Source organism: Kryptolebias marmoratus, linkage group LG6 (genome assembly GCF_001649575.2).
Source record: "Kryptolebias marmoratus isolate JLee-2015 linkage group LG6, ASM164957v2, whole genome shotgun sequence".
NCBI classification, from domain to species: Eukaryota; Metazoa; Chordata; class Actinopteri; order Cyprinodontiformes; family Rivulidae; genus Kryptolebias; species Kryptolebias marmoratus.
In genome coordinates, this window is record NC_051435.1 from 16,569,424 (window position 1) to 16,594,536 (window position 25,113).

General features: G+C 40.2%; 1 protein-coding gene across 4 annotated transcripts in view; it reads right to left on the bottom strand.

Moving 5' to 3' along the window:
• Positions 1-4,182: 4,182 nt before the first annotated feature.
• Positions 4,183-25,113, bottom strand: part of impg2a (interphotoreceptor matrix proteoglycan 2a) — a 29,194-nt gene continuing 8,263 nt past the window's right edge. For 2 of the 4 annotated variants that reach the window (XM_017410362.3, XM_017410359.3), the window contains 16 exons: positions 24,711-24,760; positions 24,432-24,587; positions 23,471-23,529; positions 23,347-23,367; positions 21,294-21,472; positions 19,061-19,104; positions 16,864-17,044; positions 15,763-16,607; positions 15,272-15,547; positions 14,972-15,191; positions 12,505-12,715; positions 10,434-10,622; positions 9,691-9,892; positions 8,353-8,432; positions 7,874-7,937; positions 4,183-6,992 (listed from right to left, as the gene is read on the bottom strand). In XM_017410362.3, the coding sequence (XP_017265851.1) occupies positions 7,895-7,937; positions 8,353-8,432; positions 9,691-9,892; positions 10,434-10,622; positions 12,505-12,715; positions 14,972-15,191; positions 15,272-15,547; positions 15,763-16,607; positions 16,864-17,044; positions 19,061-19,104; positions 21,294-21,472; positions 23,347-23,367; positions 23,471-23,529; positions 24,432-24,587; positions 24,711-24,760 (2,756 nt within the window). In that variant the 3' untranslated portion in view covers positions 4,183-6,992; positions 7,874-7,894. The remainder of the gene's footprint in view (positions 6,993-7,873; positions 7,938-8,352; positions 8,433-9,690; positions 9,893-10,433; positions 10,623-12,504; positions 12,716-14,971; positions 15,192-15,271; positions 15,548-15,762; positions 16,608-16,863; positions 17,045-19,060; positions 19,105-21,293; positions 21,473-23,346; positions 23,368-23,470; positions 23,530-24,431; positions 24,588-24,710; positions 24,761-25,113) is intronic. The other 2 variants (XM_017410361.3, XM_025004636.2) reach the window with 2 other exon arrangements.

Sequence of the window (25,113 nt, forward strand, 5' to 3'; positions counted from 1 at the left end):
TAAGATGTAAAATTGTTTTCTTGGTCCTGCTCAGACTAGCTGTTAGCTTGTCAATCCAGTCAGCATTTCTTGAAACAAAGGTTGTTCAAAAAGTGATCTACAACAGGTAAGATAATTGTTCACAACTTGGGGATTTTGTGCTCATGTTTAGGGCGCACTCAGACTCCTTTAGTGATTCTTTTTTTTTTTGAATGCAGCAGATTTTCTGGTGTTCATGGAGACTTTTTGGAGATTCTGATGTGATAACGCGTAGTGTTTTTTCTCTTTTCAACGAGCAGCAGATGCTGCTGCGGGCTTTTCCGCCCCTCCTAACTGCAGAGAGAGCAGGAGATGTTCACCCCACGCCCTGATTGCAAATGAATCGCAACTGCGAGAAGCTGCTGCCGGCTGATCCTGCCCTGGCTTACTTAAATGTTCATGTTTTACTGTGGCTTGTTGTAGGCTCCTAAGTGGACCATAAGATTAAAATACAGGCCAAATTCAGGACTAAACTAAAATCCTGACAGTAAAATAACATAAAAATAATAAATAAACAATTAAGTCACTCTGAGAGAGTCTCTTTTGGATCACTTTGCCAGCAAGAAGTTCAGATAAAGGAGGAGGGTTGGATTTGTGACAAGAAAAAGGACAAGAATGGACAGAAGAATGTTTTAAACATATTTAAAATGTTTCACTTTTTGTCTCGTCCATGACATCTCTCCTACATGCACATAACCAGTTATGTAAATTAGGTGATAATGTAATTTAGGGACTTTTATGGCAGCCAGTAGCTACTTTTCTTATGCTGAGGAGTTGGTAACACAGACTGTTTTCCACAGGACCTCACTGCAATAAATCTGAACTGTCGCTTCAAGTGTCCCACTTGAAAAACACTTTGAACACCTCTGAATCAACAAAGAGTGAGTTGTTCATCCCAAAACATTTGCTTTGCATAAATCTCTTTCTGCGAAGTTAACTCCCAATGCATCACAATGTATCACGATGACTGAGATATGAGCCTTTGGCATCGACCAGCAAGCGCGAGAAAGTAACTTCCCGATGACAAACGACAATACGTAACTTTTAATAGCTGGAAACACGGAAATTATGCTCAGAGGGGGATTTGTGGATGAGAAGCAGAAGCCAGCTGTAAATTGAGGGGATGCAAGTTGAAATAAACATCCCATTATGCTAAATGCATCTCCAGAGGTCTGCAGAACTGTAGATGTTATCGGTCCTGGAGGCTGTTTTGCTGCAATAAATTATACGAGGCACGACGAGAAGTCCATATTTTCTATCAAACCGACAGTATGAGCTCATTTGTGGTCTAAGAATCCAGGTCAGAAAATTCTGAGCAAAACCTAATGTGCAAGAAGCCAATAAGAGGGAGAATGGTCTTAGTAAAAATGCGGTTTATAAGCAATACCCACCTCCGTGTTGTAGCTGTGAACCAACCAGTGACAATTAATCAGCGTGGAAATTACCCCTGGGATTTAAGTTATGCTGCTATACGCATTGTATAACACCCTTCATATGCTTGAGGTTGAAATACCCAAATAAAATCCATCAAGTTTATTGCAAAACAGATTTTTCTTCAAGGTGTTTTGTTGAGATTTACACTTGGTTCACGGGCAACAAAGGAGAAGGAGGCAGGTGGTTTCTGCAGCAGTCTGGATGTACACTCAACCCAGAAAGAGGACTCATTATTCTGTTGTAAATTATTTTTTATTCCTGTTATTTACTGACAATATGTCAGCATTCAGATGTCTCAGTTGTTCACAAACGTAACTAGCGCTATATATTTACTTTCCTCAAAAAAAACTAGTAAGTATGGTGAAAATATATATATTTCTGTAATTTTATTTTCAGTTTTTTTTAGTCCGTAAAAAAATTGTTCGAACCTTGCATCCAAACTGACTTTTCTTGTTAGAGAGTTTTGCATAACTGAGCTGCAGTACACGCTGATTAATAAATTTTGTAAAGTGCCTTCCATCACCAGGCTGTAAAATTTTAGAAAAGGCCACGATGACCTGGATCCTCCGATCAGCCTGCGAATCCGTCATCACCCACTACATTACACAGCTGCTGAAGCACATCGGCTCAAAAGAAGAACAGATCTCCTGCCATTTTTAATTATTTTGCCTTTAAATCGTTCCTGCTTTTTATCCCCCCTGCTCCAACAGAGCAGATCTAAAATATTACTGACCGTATACCTGACAGTCGAAGAAAATACGCAGAGAGAAGAATAAAAGCAGAAGTGCTGGCATAAACAAAAGAGCAAGAAAATGTTTTAGCTTGGGTAAAATGATGATAGAAGTTGGTGTAAAATAAAAAGAGGACTTGCAGCACTTCTTGTGGCTTTACTTATCAGAGGTGGTCGTTAACCTTAGCCCAGACTAACCTGGTAAGGGAATCTTAAACGATTCTTAATACATGACTTTATTGACTTTTCTTTGCATTAACTGCATAATCCAGGCTGCGTGTGATTGGCTGAGCCATGGTAGATTCTTGGCAGATGACAAAAATCTGCACACCTCAAATCTATAAACTGGCCCCAGACTCTCAGTATTCAGTGGATCAAAAACTGCAAAAACAACGAGAAACTTGAAAATGTAGTGCCTAAAGTGACCACTAGGGGCAGACTCTACAGAACATAAGCTCATGAAATAAAAAGTTCTGTTATGAACACGTAAACATTGTGTTATAAAATATTGATGGTAATTTTATTAATTAATAAATAATAAAATAGTTCAAAGACCTAAATAAAGTATTTTAATCCAAAATTACTTCTTATTTTTTGGGGTCTTCATGCAGATTTTATAGCAAAAAGGTGTCGAAAGGGTAAGATGGACAGAAATGCAAAAATACTAAAAAAAAAAACAGTGCTTCAAGCTGCAGCTAACTCCAGCATGGAAGCATGAGGAGCAACAGCTGGATCCAATATTTCCTTCATGCAGTAGAAGGACACAGTGTTTATAGTTCTATTGTTTTCACAGGTCGCTGGTGTGTTTACACAATGTCTGGTGCTTGTGCAAAGGCAATAAATTACAAATCCTGGCCCGTGAGATTTTTACTGTACGTGTTCGTCACAAGGGCTGATTACTGAGAAGCACTTCTTTTAGAAACTGCCCATGGCTGCAGACGAACCCGTAATCCATACTCTCTGAGGTTAATCTCATCTTCGGATTATCCGGAGAGCAGCTGAGCGCCCACAACGGGATGACCACAGGAAAAAGACCAAAGTCTTTTCTCACGTTCTTTGCAAGAAAGTAAAACTTTGGCTGTAAGCAATGCAAGAAGAGTGGCAAATGACGTATGGGTCCAACAGGCTTATTTCAGGTGCAACATTTTGACTTGAAAGAGAAAGGAAGTTACAGGTATATTAATAAGGGCTGCATTCCACTTAGAAGTTCTATTTATTAGCATTTTTATTTAAAAACCAGCCCTTGTTAGTACACCTGTGCTTTACGAAGTCAAAATGTCAGCAGCGAAACAGGCTTACTGAGTAATTTAGTTACAGGTGAAAGACATGTATTCAGTTTGATATTTATTAAAGTAATAGCTTGGATCTTTTTCAAGTGAGGTTCTGTGGAAACATTATAAATAGCATTATACTTGTTGGAGATAGCTCTTTGAACAACCTCAATTTGGAGAAATATTTTAATTCTGACCAGATAACACCTCCAACAGATTCCTGCCATCTAAAAACAACTCTGGTCTCAAAACCTTTCATCTAACCGTTGTCTTATTAATCTTTTTACTGCCTTCAACTTCACATTGAACATTTTTTGTAGAAATTTGTCATTTCAAGACTGCAGCAACCCACTTTGTTTACGTTCCCACTTGGACTAGTCATTAGCTCATCAATCCAATCAGAATTAAACTATTTCTACAAACTGAGGTCGTTCAAAGAGCTATCTACAGCAGGTAAGATACTGATTATAACGTTTCCACAAAACATTGCTTCAACTGATCTGAACTATTGCTTTAATTGTTTTAAGTTTAATAAGGTAAATATTCATTAAATCTCAAAGAAGTGACTATTTGTGCAAAAAATAAAGAGGAAAAAAATAATTCCAAGACATAACACTATGTGCATGGACGTTATTTTACTTCTGTCTTTGAACGTTGTTTCCTTATTCAGCTGCTGTTCCAATAGAATATTATTTTCATTATGTAGGGATGAAACTTTTAACCACTTTTAATCACTCGACAAATTACGGCGATTAATACAAAACCTTTTATTCTTATACTTGTTACACTGTTTTATCAGATACAGCTGCAGAAGATGATAGTACTGTTAACCTGGTGACAGTAATCAGTATAAAACACACTCTGAGACACCTGCGACTCAACAGATTTCCACCCTACTGTGCAACTACTAATGACAATGTTACTGACATGACTGTATTTGGTGTTTGTCGCACATATAAAAACAAAACTGAACACACGGGTTGCAAAAGGCATGGTATTGGTCACAAGGGTCTGCTCCAACCGTGTCTAAATGAAGAGCAAAAACCAAGAAACTAAACTGAGAGCTATGCGCGAGTCTGTGACCTCCTAACAGAACCGACTGGCTGACAACAAATGAAGCTAGGAGATAATCTATTGCAGCTGCTTTGAACAGACGAGCAGGATCAAGTTTAACAAATCCAGAGAGGATCGTGTGTGAATGCCCAAAGGAAACACTGGAATTAGTCTGTCTGAAGGTCTCAGATTGAAATGCAGGATAACTGCCAGATAAGTAGTCACAGGACAGATCTTTTCTAAGAATTTGTGGTTTTTTTCTTCTCTTTCATTGATGCACACTGTCATTACAGAGAGTGTATGTTGTTTATCAGCTCGCCTTCCCTGGATTTCCTGTTCTCCCAGTTGCATTACACGAGACATCTGAAAGCATACTATCAAGGATCAGATCTCTGGGCTGCGTGCCTCGCAGCATTTTTCCACTGAAATGCGTTTTCATTTATTTCTGGATCTGATCACAGAGCTGTGCTGGGTTCATGGGATCAGCCTCTCTTCCCTGAGCGCTGATTCTCCCCTCTTGTCTGCCTCGTGATGCATTTACAGACACAAGAGCTCCTCAATGCAGATCTTAGGAAACGATAAAAAGAAAAATAGCTGGGTACAGTAAAATGCTACTTTTATGTTAATAATTTGTACAATACATATAGCAGCAACAGGTTTGGTCACTTAAAAGAACAGCTTGACATTTTAGGAAAAAATATTTTTGTCCTAAATTTAGGTGTAAACCAAACAAATTATACACTTTCATACTTTTAGCAACAACTTCTAAATGACGCTGGTCAGTAGCCACTTATCTTCAATGTTCAGATGTTTTGAAGTAGTTTCGTAGAAAGGTTATGAAGAAATAATATCTTACCTGCAGTAGATAGCTCTTTGAATTAATTTTAATTCTGAATGGATTAATAAGCTAGTAACTAGTCGAAGCGTGGCCAAAACCAAAACATCTCCAGTTTTAAACATTTCAGAACTATTCACTCGAACGTGGATTTTTAAACTTTTACTCCAGCATCAGTTTTGCATTAAAGTTGTTTATGTGGATTTCTGTGCTTTTTTGGAAGAGCAAATAGCCGCTGCAGCAGCCATTATGTAACATTTTAAGTCTGGAGTTGCTTTAGGATGACAGCAGTCCATATGGGTCTTCTCTTCACTTGAACGAGTCATTGGCTTGTCAATCTGGTCAGAATTAAACACTAAACGGCTTCACTTTGTCCTGCTGGTCAAAAAACAACCTGTTTGGCTGTGTAGTCGCCTGAATAAATCAAACTTCAAAATTTTTCTTCCCTCTTACTTTTACTTCCAGTTCTTATTAAAACTAAGTACTTAAAAAGATTACGTTTTGATTGTTGAAAGAACTAAAGTGTATAAATGTATATGTGCTGTCTTGCTGGCTAATTTAGTTATATTTTGGACATTTTCTGTTTTCCAGTTTGATCTGCTCGATCAATCTAAGCTAAAGGCTGCTCAATGGATTTTTATTTGTGCAGACCTTCACACACTTGCAAATCACTAGGTGTTTGTAACCTTGATGATGCGTCACATAAAAATACTCATGAAAATAGGTGAAATGACAACTAATCGTGAGGATGAACATGTCCCTTCTCCTAGCAGAATGTGGAGCATTTCAGAAATAATGACCTGCTGCTACAGTCCAAACTGCAGCCAGCTGCTGTACTTAATGGAAAGAGTCGGTAAAACCTCAGAGTCGGTCTTTCAGTTCAACATCAACGGGAGCCCTGTGCGTTTTTCTGTGTTTGACGTGATCGGGTCCAGCTACACAGTAGGCCGACATGCATCAGTGAGCAAGTGATGAAACGGCAATTTAGCCTCTCAATTATTCCCCCTCAAAATTGTGTTATTTTACTGTAATGTTTATCCACTGGTCCCGTTTGAAATGAAACATGTGGATACAATTACATTTCAAGGAGCATTTAAAATTAAAATAGCACCAGTGACTAAAAACAAACAGCTCCCTCAATCCCTGTCTGATAAGAGCTAAAAGGATTAGAAAGACAAAAACAAACAAAGAAACTGTAACACTGACTAATTGTCAGCTCGGCTATATATAAATGCATAGTTTATGTTCTTCCCTTTCATGAGAAGGCATTTATGACATGACACAAAGAAACAATGGTAGCATTAAACAATAATACTTCTTTGTTTGGTATTTATGTGTCTGACGATGCTTCAAGTAACAGGACGGGGTCCAGTTTTTTTTTACCGACAGGATCAAGTCCAGCAGGTAAGCAGCAAACAGACACGGACCGTAACGTCAAGATAAGCTCAGCCAGTCGAGAAAAGGCACGAAGGAAGGTGGAGGAGCTGTCAACGCCGCCGCACGGGCGGACAGGGACAGCTGCTGTGTTTACTGTGCAGGTTCTAAAAGTGCATGGAGGAAAAGTCAAACAACACAGGCCAGGCTGTGAGGAGTGTGCTGAGCGGGAAAGCATCTCGACGGGGGAGCTTTTTGTAATCGGTGAAGGGTGTTCCTGCGAAACAGAAGCAGCAAACTGTGTTAGTAATAAGTTTCAGCTTGGATTTTAGGAACTAACACAACCAACTCTGATGACTGAATGATTATTGGTTGAAAACTGTGGTGGAATGTGTGCAGATGTGTTAACTTTAACAAATTTTATCTCATCGAAAAAAGGAAAACATTTAGAACAACTGTCCTTAGCTAGTTGCTAAGTACATTGTTAATTTTAGCATTAAAAATAGATGTCATCCCACCACAATAAAGGAATAATGCAGATTTTCTTTTAAGTGGGGTTCTGTGGAAAGGCTGTGAAGAAAAAATATCTTACTTGTTGTAGATAGCTCTTTGAATGAACTCTATCCTAACCTTTACCTCGCTGTCAGTGCTGCATTAAATGGTTATTAACATAGATTTCTATGATTATTGATGAGAGCAAGTAACGGCAGCTGCCAGCTTCAGCACTTCCTATGCAGCCTGAGGCACTTCCAGAAGAAATTTCTATCCAGAATAACTGTAATTAAAGTTGACAGTGGCATAAAAGTTCATAAAAAAAATCCTTTTACATAAAATTTCATGACATTTTGAAGACTGGAGATGTAATCCACTTTGGTCTTGGACCTCGATTGTTAATAACTCGTCAATCGAATCAGAACTAAATAGTTTCCTCAAACAGAGGTAGTTCAAAGAACTATCTATAACATGTAAGACATTAATTATTCATGATCTTTCCTCAGAAACCCACTTCAACTATGTTTGATTTACACTAAAGGTGACTCTTAGGACATTTTCTAAACTTGAAGCCTTAAACCTTCTCATCGGCTCTTTTCTTGTCACCAAGTGCTGTATTCAGAAAAAACACATCTCTATCATGAAATTATGCCAGAAGAAATGTACCTTGTTGTCCTCATGACGGTTTCATGTCTGCACAGAGGAGCTTTCTCTCCGAGTCTCCATGACACTGCAGCACATTCAGGTACATTCACAAACACATCAAAAAATGACCTTTTTAGGCAAACTTGTTGCATTTATTACTGTATAAAGAAAAGCCTACAACTGAGCTGAGCTTGACTGGCATCAGGTTTGGCTGCGGTGCACACAGTGGTGCTCCTGCCAGGCGTTTGGTCGACATCAACAGTGTCTGTCTAACTGTATCAGCTACAGGGCAGGCTGAAGTTTAGAAATAATAAATCTGTCTCGACACATTGCCTGAACTCTTCGCCTCCTCCATCTCCTGACTGCTAAACAAAACCTCATTTCTTTCTCGTTTTGTCAGCCTCCTGTATCTCCTCTTTTTTCCCTCGAATCCTGGTTTGCACCCCTCCACCTAACTACCTCACCTTATTAAAAGTAAAAATAAAAAAAGGGTAACTCACGCTTGATGCTGTCGCACAAAGTCTGCAAACTGACGATCTTTGGCGTAGAGCTCAATGATGCGGATCCTGTCTTGGATTTCCTGCAGAAAAAACAAGATTTCAGTTGATTGAGAATAATATATGACAAAGAGATAAACGGCAAACTGAACCAGCTGTGGAAGAATCCTCATTTTAAGATTAAAAATAAAAAAATTGTCACTTTAAGACCACGGTGATTTTAAGGCTGAGATTTTCTGATAAATCCTTAAGTAATGTTTATGCTGTCAGTGGAAAGTAATGAAAAGCACGAAGAGAAAGTAATTTAGCACCAGATAAGGAGCTGTTCTGGGGCCAAAAACATTTACATCACTTTAAAAAAAAGGTTTGCTTATAAAGTTATGTACATAAAACACATCTTCTGTCTGTTTTAAACCCAGTGTCTGTGGAAAACATCATCCTTTAAAAGAAAAAATAAAACCTAAAAGTCAATAAACTTTCAAAGAGCAACTTTTTCTACAAGCTGGAATAAACAAATGTAATTGTTAGTTATAGAAATCCTACAAATAACCTCGATACAACTAAACAACCATTTCCAATCATTTATGCAGCAGTCTTTTATGATTAGAAAAAGGAAACACAAAGCAACAGCTGATGCCCTAAAAGCAGCACATCTTGAACACCTAAAAACACAGAAAATGAGTCAGTTCAGCAGCCGGGCATCAGAGGTACATGCAGATTTACTGTTGTCCGTAGTTGTGGTTGGTAATAAATGTGTTTTTGGAAAGAAAACGGGCTGTGTTTTTGATTTACATCTTGTGAAAAACACAAAAATGTAGCAGACAGAACCAGACTCAATAAGGTCTGGCTCAGCACTTCCAAAAAAAAAACAAAAACCCTTACATTTGCTCATTTTAGGCCATAGCTTGGATTTGTTAGCGTGCTGGGCATCTTTATCTTGTTGAAAGGTCCACTTCAGGTTCAGCTCTTACTCTTTGAGAAATGGTCTTGTGTATCTTAAAGCACTGTTTGATACGATGCAGAACTCACAGCTGGAGGAGTTCCTGAAAACCTGTCCTGTCTGTGAGGCAGCTAGGCAACAAAAAACATAACATTTCCACCAGCGGGCCTCACAATTTGTATCAGATTGGTCTCCTAAAAAGATGTTGCTGATCTAAATCAAACATTTCTGCTGTCACTGTGGTCAAAACACTGTGGTTTCAAAAGATCAGGTCTTTATTAAATTGCAGTTTTGGTTATCACCATTCCTGGAGGTAAAACTTTAGTAGAAAATAGAGCAAATGGGGGGAAAAGACAAAGTAAACAGCCAGTCGACTCTGCCCGACACACACAAACACACACCTCTTTGGTCAGCTCGCTGTTCTCGTAGATGTGTCGTATCTCCTCGCTGCTGAAGTCCGTGGAGGCCTCGGCGCTGGCGCTGCTGTACACGGGCGGTTCGGGGTAACGGCGGTAGTAGTGGCTGTAGCCTGTTGTGCCTTCACTTTCATACATGGGGTTGTATTTGGTCGCCCTGTCTATGGACTGGAGACTCTCTATTCGCCTGCAAGATAACAGAGAAATGTGAAGGCAGAGTGATGAACACACTGACTAAACAACCTGTTGTGCTAAAGTGCTAAAGGTTGTACCTCACAGAGCTGTGGCTCCATAATGTGAGTAAACAGGTCAATTTTCTGTTGGAGTTTCATTGAATTCTGGGTGTTTCTGACCAATCGACCACAAAACTTGGGGCCATTTCTTTGAAAACCACGACTTGTTTTATTATTTACAGCTTGCAAAACTGTATTCCCCTTATTTCATTGCCCACCTCCACCCACACGGTACCCACCTCGGCAGTTTTGGTAGAAAAAGACCCTCCCTGAGAGTCTTTTTTTGGTTAAAGATGGAGGAGAAGTTTACTGCTTTGTGAAAGCCTGTGTAAGCAGATACTTCCACAATTTGGGAAGGATGGTTCTTAGTTTAGAACAGCTAACCAAAGGTTCAGAGAAACCTCTCCCTGCCCTGTGTAATTTTAAAAAGTGCCACAGCGCAGATGGTTTGCAGATTTATTCATCAGGGATGAGGTTGTGGGTGGGTTGTCTCACCGTATGGGATCCTCTGCTTCATCTTTGTCATACTGGTCCCGTAGCGTCCTGGCCAGGAAGAAGAGGACTCCGGACGCCACCAACAGGAAGCCAGCTACAGAGGCGATCGCTATGCCAACCACCAGCGGCTCAGACACGTACTCTTCACAGTGTTCCCCTCTGTACCACCAGTTCTCCCCGACGCGACACCTGCGGGCCGATGAACAGTGCGAGACGTTTATTTCCACTGCTGGAAAAACCAAAAACAGATGACTGAAAAGCAGATCGGAACAACAGATTTCAGAGATGAAACCACAATGAGACTTCAGGATTTAAGGATGTAACATATGGTGATTATGATATGATTGTTCCTACAGTGTTGCTAAATGTTCCTCAGTTCGACATAAAGTCATCGATGCCTTGTTGAGGAATAAATCTCATGTTTGTTTCCCATCTCCATGGAGCGAACCGACCCTTTTAGTCGGATGACGTGAGGTAAATGACAATCCAGCAGCATCTGGAGCTGCCCTCATGTTTTATGATCTTGTAGAGGGTGTGAAACACAGATTAGCACTCCTCTTGGCACAAAGTCTGCTCTGTCTGTTCATTATTACTGAAGCTCAAGTGGCATGTTTCTGTAACTTATCTGCAATGTGGACTTTTCACCTTGAACATCTGTAGCACTGAATGTCTGAGCATGAAGACACATGTACAAACTTCAAGTTCAGATCTTTTGTAGTGGGGTTCTGTGAAGAAGTTAAATAGCTAATATCTCACTTGTTGCAGATAGACCTTTGAGCTACCTCAAATCTGAGGTCATCTATCTACAACAGGTGAGATGTTAATTGTTCATAACCTATCGACAGCACCTCACTTCAGAACTGGGGTCTCACTCAAACTTCCATGTTGAAATTCCATACTTTTCCAGGCTCACATTTTCAGATTTTTCTGTCAATATTTGGACCATTTTCAGCTCAAGAGTACAAACAGGTTCTGTAATGTTGCAAAAAGTTTAGACGGTTGTCAGAGTTGAATTTTCTGCTTGCTTTAAATGCCATGAAAAAAAAAATACTGAACAGTCAACATGAACAGCAGGGAAAGAACTTTGTAGTGATTTTTTTAACAGTTAAGTTAATAATAGTTATTTAATCTATGATGTTCTTCAATAAAACTATGTTATCCTGTAAATTATGATCCCACGCTATTAGGAGTAACTTGGGGTTTACATCAGTATATAAAAAATAAAATGTGTAAAAAATACTCTGCATGTTTGAGCATTTTCATGTGGAAATTCAGCCTTTTTTTTTTTCTTGGAAATAAAAAAAGAGAATAAAGTTTGGAAACACTAATGCGTTTCCACACTCCAATGTCTTTTTTTCCATAATTATCCAGACCTGGAAAACACTAAATACAAATTCCAGACTTTTCTGGACTTTTCCAGATCACTCGTGTGAAAAGAACTGTGGGTTTAAGAACAAATACATCAAAATATGTTTCTGTTGAATCTTTACCTCATCAATCAAACAATTACAAATAATGACTGAAGCAAAAATGTAATTGTGTTGAAATAATAAAAAATATGGCATATTTACTGTACATGATGTGCAGAAATTGTATTAGAAATACAATAATATAAACCTTGGGAAATAAATCAGTTTTTTTAAATCTAATGTTAGCAGATATGCCTTGACAGATTATCATCAAATGTTTCAAAGAGAAATAAATTTACCAAACAGATAAAAAAATTTACTTGATAATCCAAAGGGCTGACTTGCTCATTTTGCACTTGTTCCAAATGCAGCTCTGTAATGATTCTAATTGTTTCCCATTCACAACAATACAAAACAAAACTATATGTAGTTGTCTGTGTTCATAATTTCAACCTGGAGCACAGAATTAGGTTAAATCTCACATCTCTTCAGGATCAACTTTCACTCAAACAGAACAACTTTAAGACTAGAAGATTCTGCCCTCCTGCATGAACCGCAATAACACTTGGAAATCTGTTTAGTGCAAACTCAGTCACTGTTTCTCTCTCACACACACACACACACTCACTCAGGCTGATTAAATTCCCCTAATCTCCACCCACCTGCAGATGGCTCCCTGGCCAGGGATGATGTCACACTTGCCGTCATTGAGGCAAAAGTCCGTCCGCAGCTCACAGATACTCTGACAGGGGAGGCCGTCCACACTGAAGTAACCTGCGTTACAGACACACTCGGCCTCCCCGGACCACTTGTTGACTTTACACTCTGCGTACTCGTTGCACGCCTGGAACTTACAGGGGTCTGCTTGGTCACCTGGAAATGAAAGAAAAAAATGTTGACTTAAGGTATAAAAAGAAACAGGAAGCTGGTTTCTGTTATTGCTGATTCATCTGCGTTGGTTAAAGGAAAATCACATTTCTGTGCACAGATAGGGGCGGCTGTTTGTGTTGCTAGTTAGTCAAATAAAATCAAACTAGTCCTAGATGACCTAGATATGTGGATTTTTTTGTAGATATTTTTGAAAACCCAATTATAAATACATGAGCCTACATCACGTCATTTTTAGTAGTATTTTCCTTAATATTTCTGTTATTATGATAACAATTCTCCTTTGGTGCTTTATCAGTGAAATCTCTAACATTATGTGCAAACAGACTTCCTCTTCCTGACAATTTGATAGGTTAAATGAAAATCATTATCAACCTGTATCAATGCTTTCTCACATTGTTAGGTATCCCTACAGATTGTCTTTTAAATTGTCATTATGTCTTTTTTATTTTCATTCATGATGTAAAAGAAGTCTGATTAAACCATCTTTGAAGCCTCTAAGGCCCCATTCACACTGGATGACGACTTTGCTATGAAGTTAAAACAAAAAACAACCAAAAAGAAAAAAAAGAAAAAAAACAGCCAGAACATGGCTGGTCTTTGCATTAGGAACACAGTGAGCTTCCCATGAAGTGTGACAGAGCGTAATAGGTCCAAGATGGTTCTGAGCAAGCACAAAACTTCTGTCGTGAGGTCGTGGTGGTTTATCGTGGTGGTGGCAGACCATCGGGTCCTGGGTGGAGTGTGGCAGCAGCTTTTGGCAGATTTGGCATGCATCGGTGGTTGTTGAGAATCAGAAGCAGAGCTGGCTGCACTGGCCTCATGCCTAGGCCACAACCATGATTATGACACTGTTATTGGAACAGCAGATGTGATACTAGTGACGTGGCCGGTGCTGACGTACGGAGAGTGGTATGGGCGCGGGCAAGCGTCCCGGGGAAAATACCAGGAAAAAGCCTTTTTTGGCGAGCGATAAGAGTGTAGCAGCGTCATGGTTGCCTTCACGCTGAAAGAAGCTTTTCAAATTTGCCACAATCCAGCAATGTTGGTCGAAATAATCGTGGAAAGCATAGCAGGATCTTCATCCTGGGGCTTAGCAGTGTTGCCAAAGGTCATCTTCACAGCTTCAGTGATTCCAAAAGTTTAAAATTGTTCAGCAATTACTAATATGTTTGAATTCATATATAAGTAATACACAGATTCACATAATTACACCAAGAAACACATCAAAGGAAAACAGTTTTTGTAAAGTCATATCCAAATCCAAAACCAGGTATAAAACCCATCGATCTGTGAGTTTCTTATAACACATCAATCTATCAAAATGTTCCAAGTCTCTAGGAGTACATTTGGCCTTTCTGAGACAGAAACAAATAATCTCAGAATCTAAAATCAATACCAGCTGTGAGGTTTGTTTGTCAAAATGGGCCACATCCCCTAAAGAAGATAAATATGAATATGAATGAACATTTTGAAGATGTGTCTTTATGACATGCTGTAAGAATTTAGGTCAATCTAACTCTCAGCCAGATCTGTGACCATGGACAGCTGTGTTAATAAGCTGATTTCTCCATGTGTGCAAATCTTTTAGTCATTGTTGTTTTGTGGGCATTCTTTATCATCAGGCTCTGATGGCTTTATTCATATACATACATATAAAAACACACAAAACACACCGTCTTACTTACTCTTTTTGTCACCACAATAAACCCCTGGTCTGGCATTTTCACACATTAACATGCATTTTGTCAGTATGTTTGTCTTGTATCATTTTCTGAATATTTCTCTAAATTACCACTCACTTAATGCCTAGTTTCAGAGTTTAAGAAATGCTAATTTTGCCTCGTTACCAACTATTTAATTAGAAGACTATACAGAAAACACAAAATTAACTAAAAAATAGCCAAAGTTTTGCCCTGAATAGCAGGAGTCGGTGCTGCACAAGATTATTTATTAGCTCTGAACAGCGTCTTGAGCAGGGGTGGGCAGTCCTGGTCCTGGAGGGCCACCATCCTGCAGGTTTTACTTGTTCCTCTGCTCCAACACACCTGATTTACATCAATGGGTGATTAACAGGCTTCTGTAGAACATGAAGAGGTGATTTAACCACTGAATCAGATGTGTTGGAGCAGGGAAACAAGGAAAGCATGCAGGATGGTGGCTCTCCAGGACAAGGATTGCCCACCCCTGGTCTTGAGTTATTCCTAGAATAAAACAAAAGGTGCGTCAGTAAAACCTCACCTGATTCCACATCCAGTGAGTATTTATCAATGGCTAAGTTCATGGTCTGGTAAGCTGTGTTACAGAAGTCCTCCAGGATCAGATACACTGTGGTGGTGACACCGCGAGCCACAGGCCTCCCAAACCTCATCCGGCTGTTCACCACGATGCTCCCATTCCTGAAGTTCAGGATCTCCAGGTTTTCAAAGTGACTCAGGTTAGACTGAAGGTATGGCACAAGCTGGGGGATAAAAAATTATAACAATAATCCAAACCAAATACCGGTGTGAAAACTGTGAAAACTGTAGGGTTTTTTTTTACCAGCTCTATAAAGCGTTGCTCCAAAGCTTTATACTCTGGGGAACTCTTGTTAAAGAGATCTTCTGAAAAGACCATGTTGGTCACTCTCAGGCTGAAGAACACCATCAGAGCTCGTCTGGGGCTCACAGGCATGGCGATACTGGCCTGGTCTGTGTCATCCACCACACTGAACGGAGATCCAGTACTGCCTTCCTGGTTAGTCAAATTAAATGAAACCACTCCATAATCCTGGTCTCCAGGAGTAGCATCGTCAAAGCCCTCGTGAATGGTTGGTATCTGGAAGAATAAAAAGCACAACCTTGAAAAAATTACACACTTCTAACTGAGGTAATATCATCGCCCTTATACTTGTAATGAGCATAAATGAAGTTTGTAAACTTTCCACAGAAACCTACTTTTAAAACATCTGAAATCTTTAAGGTAAAAGAAACACCAAAAACTATTACTGGATGGGCTTTGAAATACAAATGGAAATTGCATCTGATATTTACTTCCACCAGTAAAGTGATGGCTGCGTCCGGTTGGCCTTTAGGATCTGTGATAATGTCAGAGATAATGGTGAAAGGTGATTCCATCTCTGCAGACAAAGAGGTGGGTCTGGGAGAGCTTGGAGAACCTGACACCGATGTGTCAGGATCCTCTTTGTTCACCACTAAAATCTCATCTTCTACAAGATCCTCTGTCAGGATCTCTGGCGTGAGAGGCGCCTCTTCCTGTATCACCACAACTTCAGATGAAGTTCCCTTCACCTCGATTCCCTCACTCTCTATTGCCCCCTCGAAGCCGTTTTCTTCAAATGCAGGTTCCTCAGGATGGGTCAACAACCCACCGAAGGTTACATCTTCGGGTTCTTTCAGGTTAACCTCCACATTAGATTCCTCTGGTGTTCCAACAACAAGGTCATCGCCATCAGGAAGCAGAGCCATCTCTGCTGAATCTGCCTCTGATTCACTTCCCAGAACTTCCTTCTCTGTGGACGGTAAAAGGGCAGGTGGGCCTTGCTCTTCTGTGGTTTCAGTTGAAAATGTGGATATCTCTAGATGCTCTTCTTTTAGAGGTGCTTTAGTAGGTTTAGTAGGTTTTTCGGCTTCAGATTTATCAACCTTGTTCTCCTCGAGGGACACTTCTTCATCTTCTAAATTGCTTGTAGAAGGTTCATTCGGGTTGTCCAGATGATCTGGGCCTGAGCCAGATGCCTCACTTTCCACAGGTGGTTCAGGCAGGGTGGAGCTCTTCGGTAGTTCATGGGAAAGAAGTTCAGGTGGGAGTTCTTTAGATGAGGTGGTCTCTGGAGCCTGCACAGCCTCTTCTAGCAGCAGACCTTCCTCTTCAATGCCTGAAAGAACAACAGTGAGAAGAAAATTAATACTTTGGTCTTTTTTTTTTTTGGTTTGTTTTCATTGCGACAAGGAATCCTCTGCATGTTTTCCAAAGCCAAATGGCAGAAAGCCACTAATAAAAAGCTAAATGAGAAGTAAAAAACACAGAAATGTGACCCTAATGCCAGGAAAGTGAGTATTTAAAAGCAAAAACATAGAAATTGACTGAACTAGCTTAAATCAATGCATACTTTGGTGAGCTGGTAAACTTACTGCCAGCTTCAGGTCCATTGGTGTTAAACACAACTGCAGGAGACACGACTGCGCTCTCCTCCAAAACAACAACTTCCCGATCTGCTGCTGCCACCGTGTTGGTTTCTGAAGGTCCAGACAGGGTGTCGTCATCTCGCTCATCAAGAGTCATAACCTCCGGTAGTTCATCAGCAGCACCGCCCTGCATAACAAACAGGATTTATTTACATTTTTATAAACCCCTAAACAAGGACTAACAGTAAAGTTGGATATTTGATGAAGCTTTGATGTCGTTTTACAACCAGACGCATCTACAGTGTGTCACACAGCAGAAGGAAAACAGCCAAGCTAATCCTGTTAGTAATATTGGATTAAAGATGTGGGACTCATAGTAGAGAATGAGATCTGTTAACCCATTCAGACCAGCTAAGTCAACGACACGTGTTTCTGTTTTAGACGAGAGCAGAATTCAAGATTCAGATTATCATCTTTAAGACAAAGGGACAATAATATACACATTTTTATATTCTCAAATATAAATGATAGTCAACAATATACAACGTATTTGACCTTCCAAATGTTTTAACTTTACATTTATGTTTTCAGAGAAGCTGAGAAACAAAGATTTTGAGTATGGAGTATTTTCGATACGCTTTAGGGTTTAGAAAGCTGGTTGCAAATTGGGGTTGAATTTTACAAGTTATTTGTTTTTAATTCATTTGCTCTAATTATTCTTACAGTAAACATCAGTTTGCTTAGCAGAAAACTCACGGGGGACGAACTGGCAGTCAACTTGTGGTGCTCATCTGTTTTCACTCACTTATGATTCGAGCAGAGCACGAGACCCAAACAGAGCTGATGGTCTTTATATTACGTTTCTTTCCTTCTGCTTTCTTTTATAATGTTTTATATTTTATTGCTTTTTGTTGTATTTTGACATTTTGTTTGACAGCTGTTTTTAACAGGCTTTTGACAGTGATAATGTCCTTACCGTATTGTGCTCATCTGGCATCTGTATTATTTCTGCATAAATAAATAAATAAAACATAATAACATGGCAACAGATTGTAACTGTTTTAGTGGCATACAGATTATGCTAATGCAGATTATGACTAATGAAATGTTACTTTTAAAGCCAGCAACCACATCTAAAATGTTCCTCATCCAAACCAGAAAAGTGCTTTGGTAGCAAGGTACAGCTCAGAGTGCTCTAAATTTCAATTAAAGGCATAGTTCAAATCTTTTGGGGTTCTGTGGAAGGGTTATGAACAGTTAATATCTTACCTGTTGTAGATAGCTCTTTGAACAGTTTGGAGAAATAGAGTTCTTACCAGACAGATGAGCTGCCAGCTAGTCCGAGTGGGAATGAGATTAAAGTGGAAGGCTGTTGTCTTAAATCAACTAATCTCTAATATTTCACATCTGCCATGTAAATGGTTTTCAGTGAATCTTTACACTGCCATCAGTTTTGCATTAAATGCTTATTTTGGCAGAATTATGATGATATTCCTGCAGGAAGTGCCCCAGGTTGCACAGGAAGGGCTACAGCTACCTGCTGCTGCAGCAATTTACTCTTGCAAATTCTATGGTTACTCTTATTCTACTCTACCACTCAGACTGGAGTTGTTTTAAGACGGCAGCAGTACACTTTGGCTAGCCATCAGCTCGTCAATCCAATCAGAATCCAACTCTTTTTCTACAAACTGAGGTCGTTCAAAGAGCTGTCTGCAACAGCTAAGGTCTTAATTTTTCATAATCTTTACATATAACCTCGCTCTAAAAAATCTGAACCAATGAAAACTGGAAAAAAAAATTAGAGAAATATGACAGATTTAGTGCCATCTAAAGTCTGCTTGTTTTCAAAACCACATGGCGGCACAAAAAAAGACAGATTTTAGTCGGTATGTGCAGTCTCCTGTCTGGACACTCAGTGGTGTTGTGCGCTGTTGTCTTTGTCCAAGAATAATCGTGGATTATTATAGCGAGAGCCAACATAATCCGCAAAGCTTCGCCTCATCCGTCCCGGTGAGCTCATCTGCTACCTGCACTGATGAAGTCTGGATAACATCTCAAGTCATTTACAGGTTATCGCAACATCAGTCGTGCTGCAAAGGTCAGCAGCCTTAAACACGGAGGATTTATCGACTTTGTGGGGGCCGAAGGCAGCTGGACCGTCGGCAGAGAGATTGCTGTGTGGATAGCTGAGGAGGCTGCTCACCGTGACTTCGTCTGCAGCGCTGACAGACTCAGAAACCCAAGACACTGTGGAACCAGAGGAGAAACAAAAATGAATACACGCTCATTTAAAAGGGTTGACATATTTCTGGCCTGCCATTGTCTGACTGCAAAATCTGTTTTAGTAACCATTAAAGCGTCTTGCATTTTGACTTTCAGGGGTAAAATACCTACAAATCAGTGGTAAAATCTGGTGTTAACATCACCCACTGTGAGCCAGACATCTTACTGCACCTCCACCAAAGCAGAAAAACAAAGCCGAGCTGTGTCTTCGAGCTCCTCGGACACACATGTTGGCCATATGAGAGTGTTCAGCCGTGATTTCAGATGTCACAGTCTATAACTAATGTGCGAATCAGACGGCATCATCTCCAGAGCAGCACAATCTATACAACATGCTTTCTTTAAAAATACGAGCACGGAAAAAATCTCACAAGAGGAAGACAAGGAGGAGGAGAAGATGGTATAGACATTATCGCATCATTCAAGCTCCCCAACAAAAAGCGGTTGGACCTCATTGCATGAATCTTCAAAGAATGTGTAAGTTGCACGTGTCCGGCTGCTGTGATTTAAGGGAACGCCAACACGGAGATGAAAACTGGGTCGTCTGGAGTCGGTGAAGTTACTAGGTCTCTGAGGTTAGTGGCTGGAGACATTAGCTCTAATTAGCTAATAGCATAATCTTAATCTCTGTCATACAGTCACGCCATGTTTTCGCGAGAAGGAAGAGTGTGAGAAACGGAGTGGAGCGACACCGCCGCTGAATCCGGCAGGTGTTAAGCTGAGCTGTACCTGCATGGTCAAATCCGCAAAGATTTCTGCACCAGCGTGAGCTTTTAGAAGGGTTATTGTTTTATTCGGAGCATGATAAAGGTTCCACACGTTAAACTCTGCAGTTTGGATCATTTAGGTTCATTCAAATTTATTACAGTAAGTGTGATTTGTGAGAGAAATATGAAATAGTATATCAAATAATGCCAGGCAATGCCAAGGTTTTGGGCAACTATCTTGCATAATATGTAGTGATTGCAATTTGGGTTGTGAATAGCTCTCAGCTACAACCCTAACCAATTTTAGATTAATATGTGTAACTGACTGATTTGTAGACATTCATGTGCTTTCTAAGGTCAGTTGGCTGAGGTGACCATTTAGACTTGGATTCACTTTAAAACTTAATCACTTGTAGATGTACGCCCCATGATTGCTCTTTGAAAGTTTCATTAAAATCCATTCAGCCAAATCTAGCATTTAAGTCTGTTTTGTTTTTCTGCTGTTGTTGTTTCTCATCGCATGACACAGCGTCGCTGGATTTGGCTCATCCTCGCTTCATTTTCCACCGCGAAGCATATCCCGTATCAACGTGACTGGGATCAGCTGCTCGCCATCGCAGCATTGTTCCACCATGTGTGCAGGTCTGTGGACCACTTTTCTCTTCAGAGAGCAAAACAGCGCGGAGGTGTCTGCGAGTCTTCACCGGCAGATGTTATTGTTTCTCCTGCAGGTGAGAATTTTCCCGTCAGCGTTCAAAAGTTTCCACATTTCTTTTTTTTTCGTTTGTTTATTTTGAGCTCAGCTCCCATGAAACCTCAGCTGAGGTAAGACTGGGCCAAATCAAATAACAGAAAGGAGCCGTGGATTGGCAATGGCGAGCATTTCCAAGGAAGCCAGCTAGAATCATTAGCTAAAAACAACACTCCTCTGTTTCATTAAAATATGGTTTATTTTGGCTCTAAAAAAAGACACTGGTCAAATCTTACTCGGGAGGCTTCAAATCACATAATATTTCAAGAGGTACCTGTAAAATATACGTGGGAAGGCAAATTCACAGATTAAAATAAAAATAAAACACTGAAGGCGATGAACTTCACATATAATTAAATTCAAAAATGAACTGAATCAAATCTAATTGGACTTTACTTAATTGAATATTAAATTGAATTGTTTATGTAACTGAACTGAGGTGAAAACTTAATTCAATTGAATTCAGCTGAACTGATTGTGCTCTCATCTGATCCTATTTTTTACATTGGGGGAAAAGTATCAGTTAAAAAATACATCTGTAGTTGAGGCTTCATGCAACCTGTGTGGTGTTGGTGTACAGTAAGTTGTAACAGGCCGTTTACTGGGTTTTTCTTTGATATGAATCTTGTCTACCACTGCTACCTAGAAGCAGAAAGATTTTGTGACAGTTGGGAATCAAGAGGCGGCTTTCTTACCAGTGAAAACGTTCTTCACCTCGCTGATGCTATAGACCGTCGTGGGGCGCTCCTGGATCTCGCGATACGAGTTCTCCACCCGGTTCGATTGCAAAGTCAGGTAGTTCAGTTGCTCCAAGCTCACGCCTGCTCCATCCACCCCCACTGTGACGGCGTAGTAAACCACTATGCCCTCCAACCTGGTGAGACAATCATGATGCCGTTAATAGGAGACTAACAGGACAGGACCAAAACGTGCTTTCATTGGGACTGCTGAAGTCTCTCTAATCTAAGCAACAGCAACATTTTGAACTTTTTTCTGTCACATACACATTAGTTAGATTGTTTAGCACGTTATGTGGTTAGACTTTCTGGAGTGCAGAAGAGTGACAGTACAGGGCGAGCGCAGCTGAGTCAGCAGAAGTTTCATCATCATAATAATAAATACTGCAGGGCCTGGGGAAAAAAAACCCATCCATTAGCCTGCGTTTGACTGCTGCACATTCTACACTCTGACCTAGTTTGTGGGGTTGATGGCAGACAGCTGAGCACATGCAGACCCAGAGTCGGCCTCGTTTCAAAGGAGAAACAGTTTTTTGCTGTTTTTAGTCAGGCAAACGGAGCTCTGCTCCTGCTGTGCTTTGTTATCTGCAGGTACTGCTCACACAAATGTAAGCAATTATGTTTCTTAATGTACTTCATGTACAAAATTACATGCCATAACTGTTATTTGTAATTGTAGTTAAAATAATAGGGGGGAGGGATAATTATTTGATTCCCTGCTGTTTCTTTAAGTCTGCCCATTTGCAAAGAAACGACCAGTCTCAAACTTAGTTGGGACTGGTAGTTTTATTTTACTAGAAAGATGAAAATCAAATAAAAGTCCTGAAAAAAAAACACATAATGTAAAAATTAAAAACTGATTCGCAAAATAAGTATTTGACCCCTTACAACCCAGCCAGAATTACTGCTACCTCAGATTGGTTATGTGCCCATGTGCCACAAAGACTATCAATCAATCAGTTAATCAATCGATTTACTATCCACAGAAATCTTTTTCTTGTATTCCAACATCTCCACCACTATGAGCGAAACCAAAGAGCTGTTAGAGGATGTCAGGGACAAGATAGTAGATCTGCACGAGGCTGGAATGGGCTACAAGATCATCATTAAGAAGCTTGGTGAGAAGGTGACAACTGTTGGTGTGATTATACAGAAATGGAAAAAATATAAAATGAACATCAATCACCCTCGGTCTGCAGCTCCACGCAAGGATGAGCTTATTGCTGATCTGAAGGCAGTTGGGACCACGGTCACCAAAAACATGACTGGTAACCCACTACGCCATAATAAATTCAAACCTCACATCGCCCAAAGAGCTCTGTGAATGACCACAGTTTGGAGAAACGGAGTTCGATTCTGACTGGGTTGATGAGCTAACAGCTAGTCCAACCAGAGTCAAAACCAAAGTGGATTACTGCTGTCTTATAAAAGCTCCAATAATTTCATCGCAGCTCAAGAGAAAAACTATTTTATAAACCTTTACATCATCATCAGGCTGGCATCACATGGTTATTCCAGCAGAGGTTTTGGGCCCCAGGTCGCACCAGACAGCTGCTGCTTGCAAATAAATTCCATGAAAATAACTTTGTAATGCAAACTACGACAGCAAAATAAAGATTTCTAAAATAAAGTTCATAAGTACTGTTATGAAATCATTTAAACTGACATTTCACAAGCAACCTTTTCTACTGTATTTCACTAAAAATACAACTTATCACTCTTTCCCCCTCCTTTTCTCCATCGGGCGCTGATCAACGAGGTCATAAAGCTCTAATAATTGTCTCTAAAGAGGAGCACCTGCTCGCTTGGAAGGACTCATCCTGATCCCACTTAACGGGTGAGTGACTTGCACTAAGACCATTAACACAGGCAACTAGTGATACACCTGAATGCACGGTCCTGCTCACAGGTTCAGAAGCCTATCTGAGGAATGAAAATGATCCACAGGATTAAACACAACACAGCAAGCGGCAAACTATTCAAGGTCAAACTACCATGACTAATGACTCACCCCTGGGTGTCCTTCTGAGGTCTAAATAAAACAAGCAGGAGATGTTAAATGTCTGCTGAGAGCAAAAAAAAAAAACTGTTGACATTAAAAAATGAGAAGGCATAAAGTGGAGGCAAAGTCTGACCTGAAGTCGATTACAGAAACACTTTTGAACCCAGGAAGGCCCTCCAGAGCATTTTCTATCTGCACAAACAAAGTTAATACATGCAATAGATTAAAACTACAGCTGATTTTCATAAGTTAGTCAAAAAGTGACCTTAAGAAATGATGTTTCAGAAGAAATAGTTTTGATCCAAAAGGTCTTTGAGCCTGATCAGTGCCCAAAACATGCAGACTGGTGCATTGCAGTGGATTCCCCTAAATCTCTTCTGTGTAAAAAAGAACATAATTGTTCTGCTGATCTAGTTTATTTAGTTTATAAGATAAAAAATAAATGCATAAGGGCCCTGAGGGGCTTTAGTCTGCAGACACGTTCTCTGAAGGTATGCAATATTGTGTGTGGTATGTACTGTAGTACTATATGTGGAGGTGTTTGCAAAATTATGAATCTAGAAATTTCTACAGAAAATAAGAAAAGGAAACTTCATCATGAATGTACACCTACACACAAAATTTAGCATTACCAAAATGAACCAAACAATTAAAACAAACATATAAATAAATAGTTACGATGGTTTTTGGTTTTAATTCTGGTTGTTGCAATTGAAAGTTGTGCTTACTTTAAAGAAAAAAAAAGCAAAAGCAGCCACAAATGCTTTTAGGGAATTTTCTGAGAACTCGTAAAACTACTGAAGCTGCTTCCAAACGCGACTACCTGCGCAAATGGATCCATGTGCAAGAGTTCATCTATTCCCAAGAAGTCTCATAAAGCTCTTCAAGACGGACCAACTGTGCACCATAAAATACGTGAGGTTTCGAACCCAGACCTTTGAGTTTATGTGCATGTTGTTAAAACTAACAATGCAACAATCCCAGAGCATAAACCAGCATGTAATGTGGGCTCTGGCCGGCGCCAAGGCATGGCAGAACTAGGAGGAGATATAACAAGACTGGCAGGCAAGACGCAGATGAAGCAAAAGATGAACCTTTTCAGCTAGATGTCTGCTGAGTGTCTGGAACTTGAGGCTGGCTGGATCGTTGAGGTCGTCGCTGAAAACCTCTCCTATCAGGAGGATGCTCAGCTCCACCACCTGCTCCAGCACGGTGGTGCTGCTAGGCTGCACGGTGATTTCATTGGACTGCTGTGCCATGAGAGAAACACACACAGTCACACTGTAGGACAGCACACACACATTTATAATCCATCAAAAACATGTGTGTGTGTGTGTGTGTGTGTGTGTGTGTGTGTGTGTGTGTAAACTCACTGGATTCTCCTCAAGTGAACTGGGAACTGCATCCTCCTTTTTTGTATCTTCTGCATGGTTGAGTTTATGCATAAAAAGAGATTGGTCATTTATTTTAACTGAATTTGATCTGAAAGGTCTAATGATTGAGTGGATTAGATTATTTTGACCCTAAATTTTTTCACAGTCCTACAAAGATCCTAAAGCTAGGCTCATACAAACTGTACAACACACAAACTCAGAAACCAGACAGACTCTGGATAATGGTTTGACACAAACCATCCATCCATCCATCCATCCATTCTCTTCCGCTTATCCGGGGTCGGGTCGCGGGGGCAGCAGCCTAAGCAGGGAGACCCAGACTTCCCTCTCCCCAGCCACTTGGGCCAGCTCCTCCGGGGGAATCCCAAGGCGTTCCCAGGCC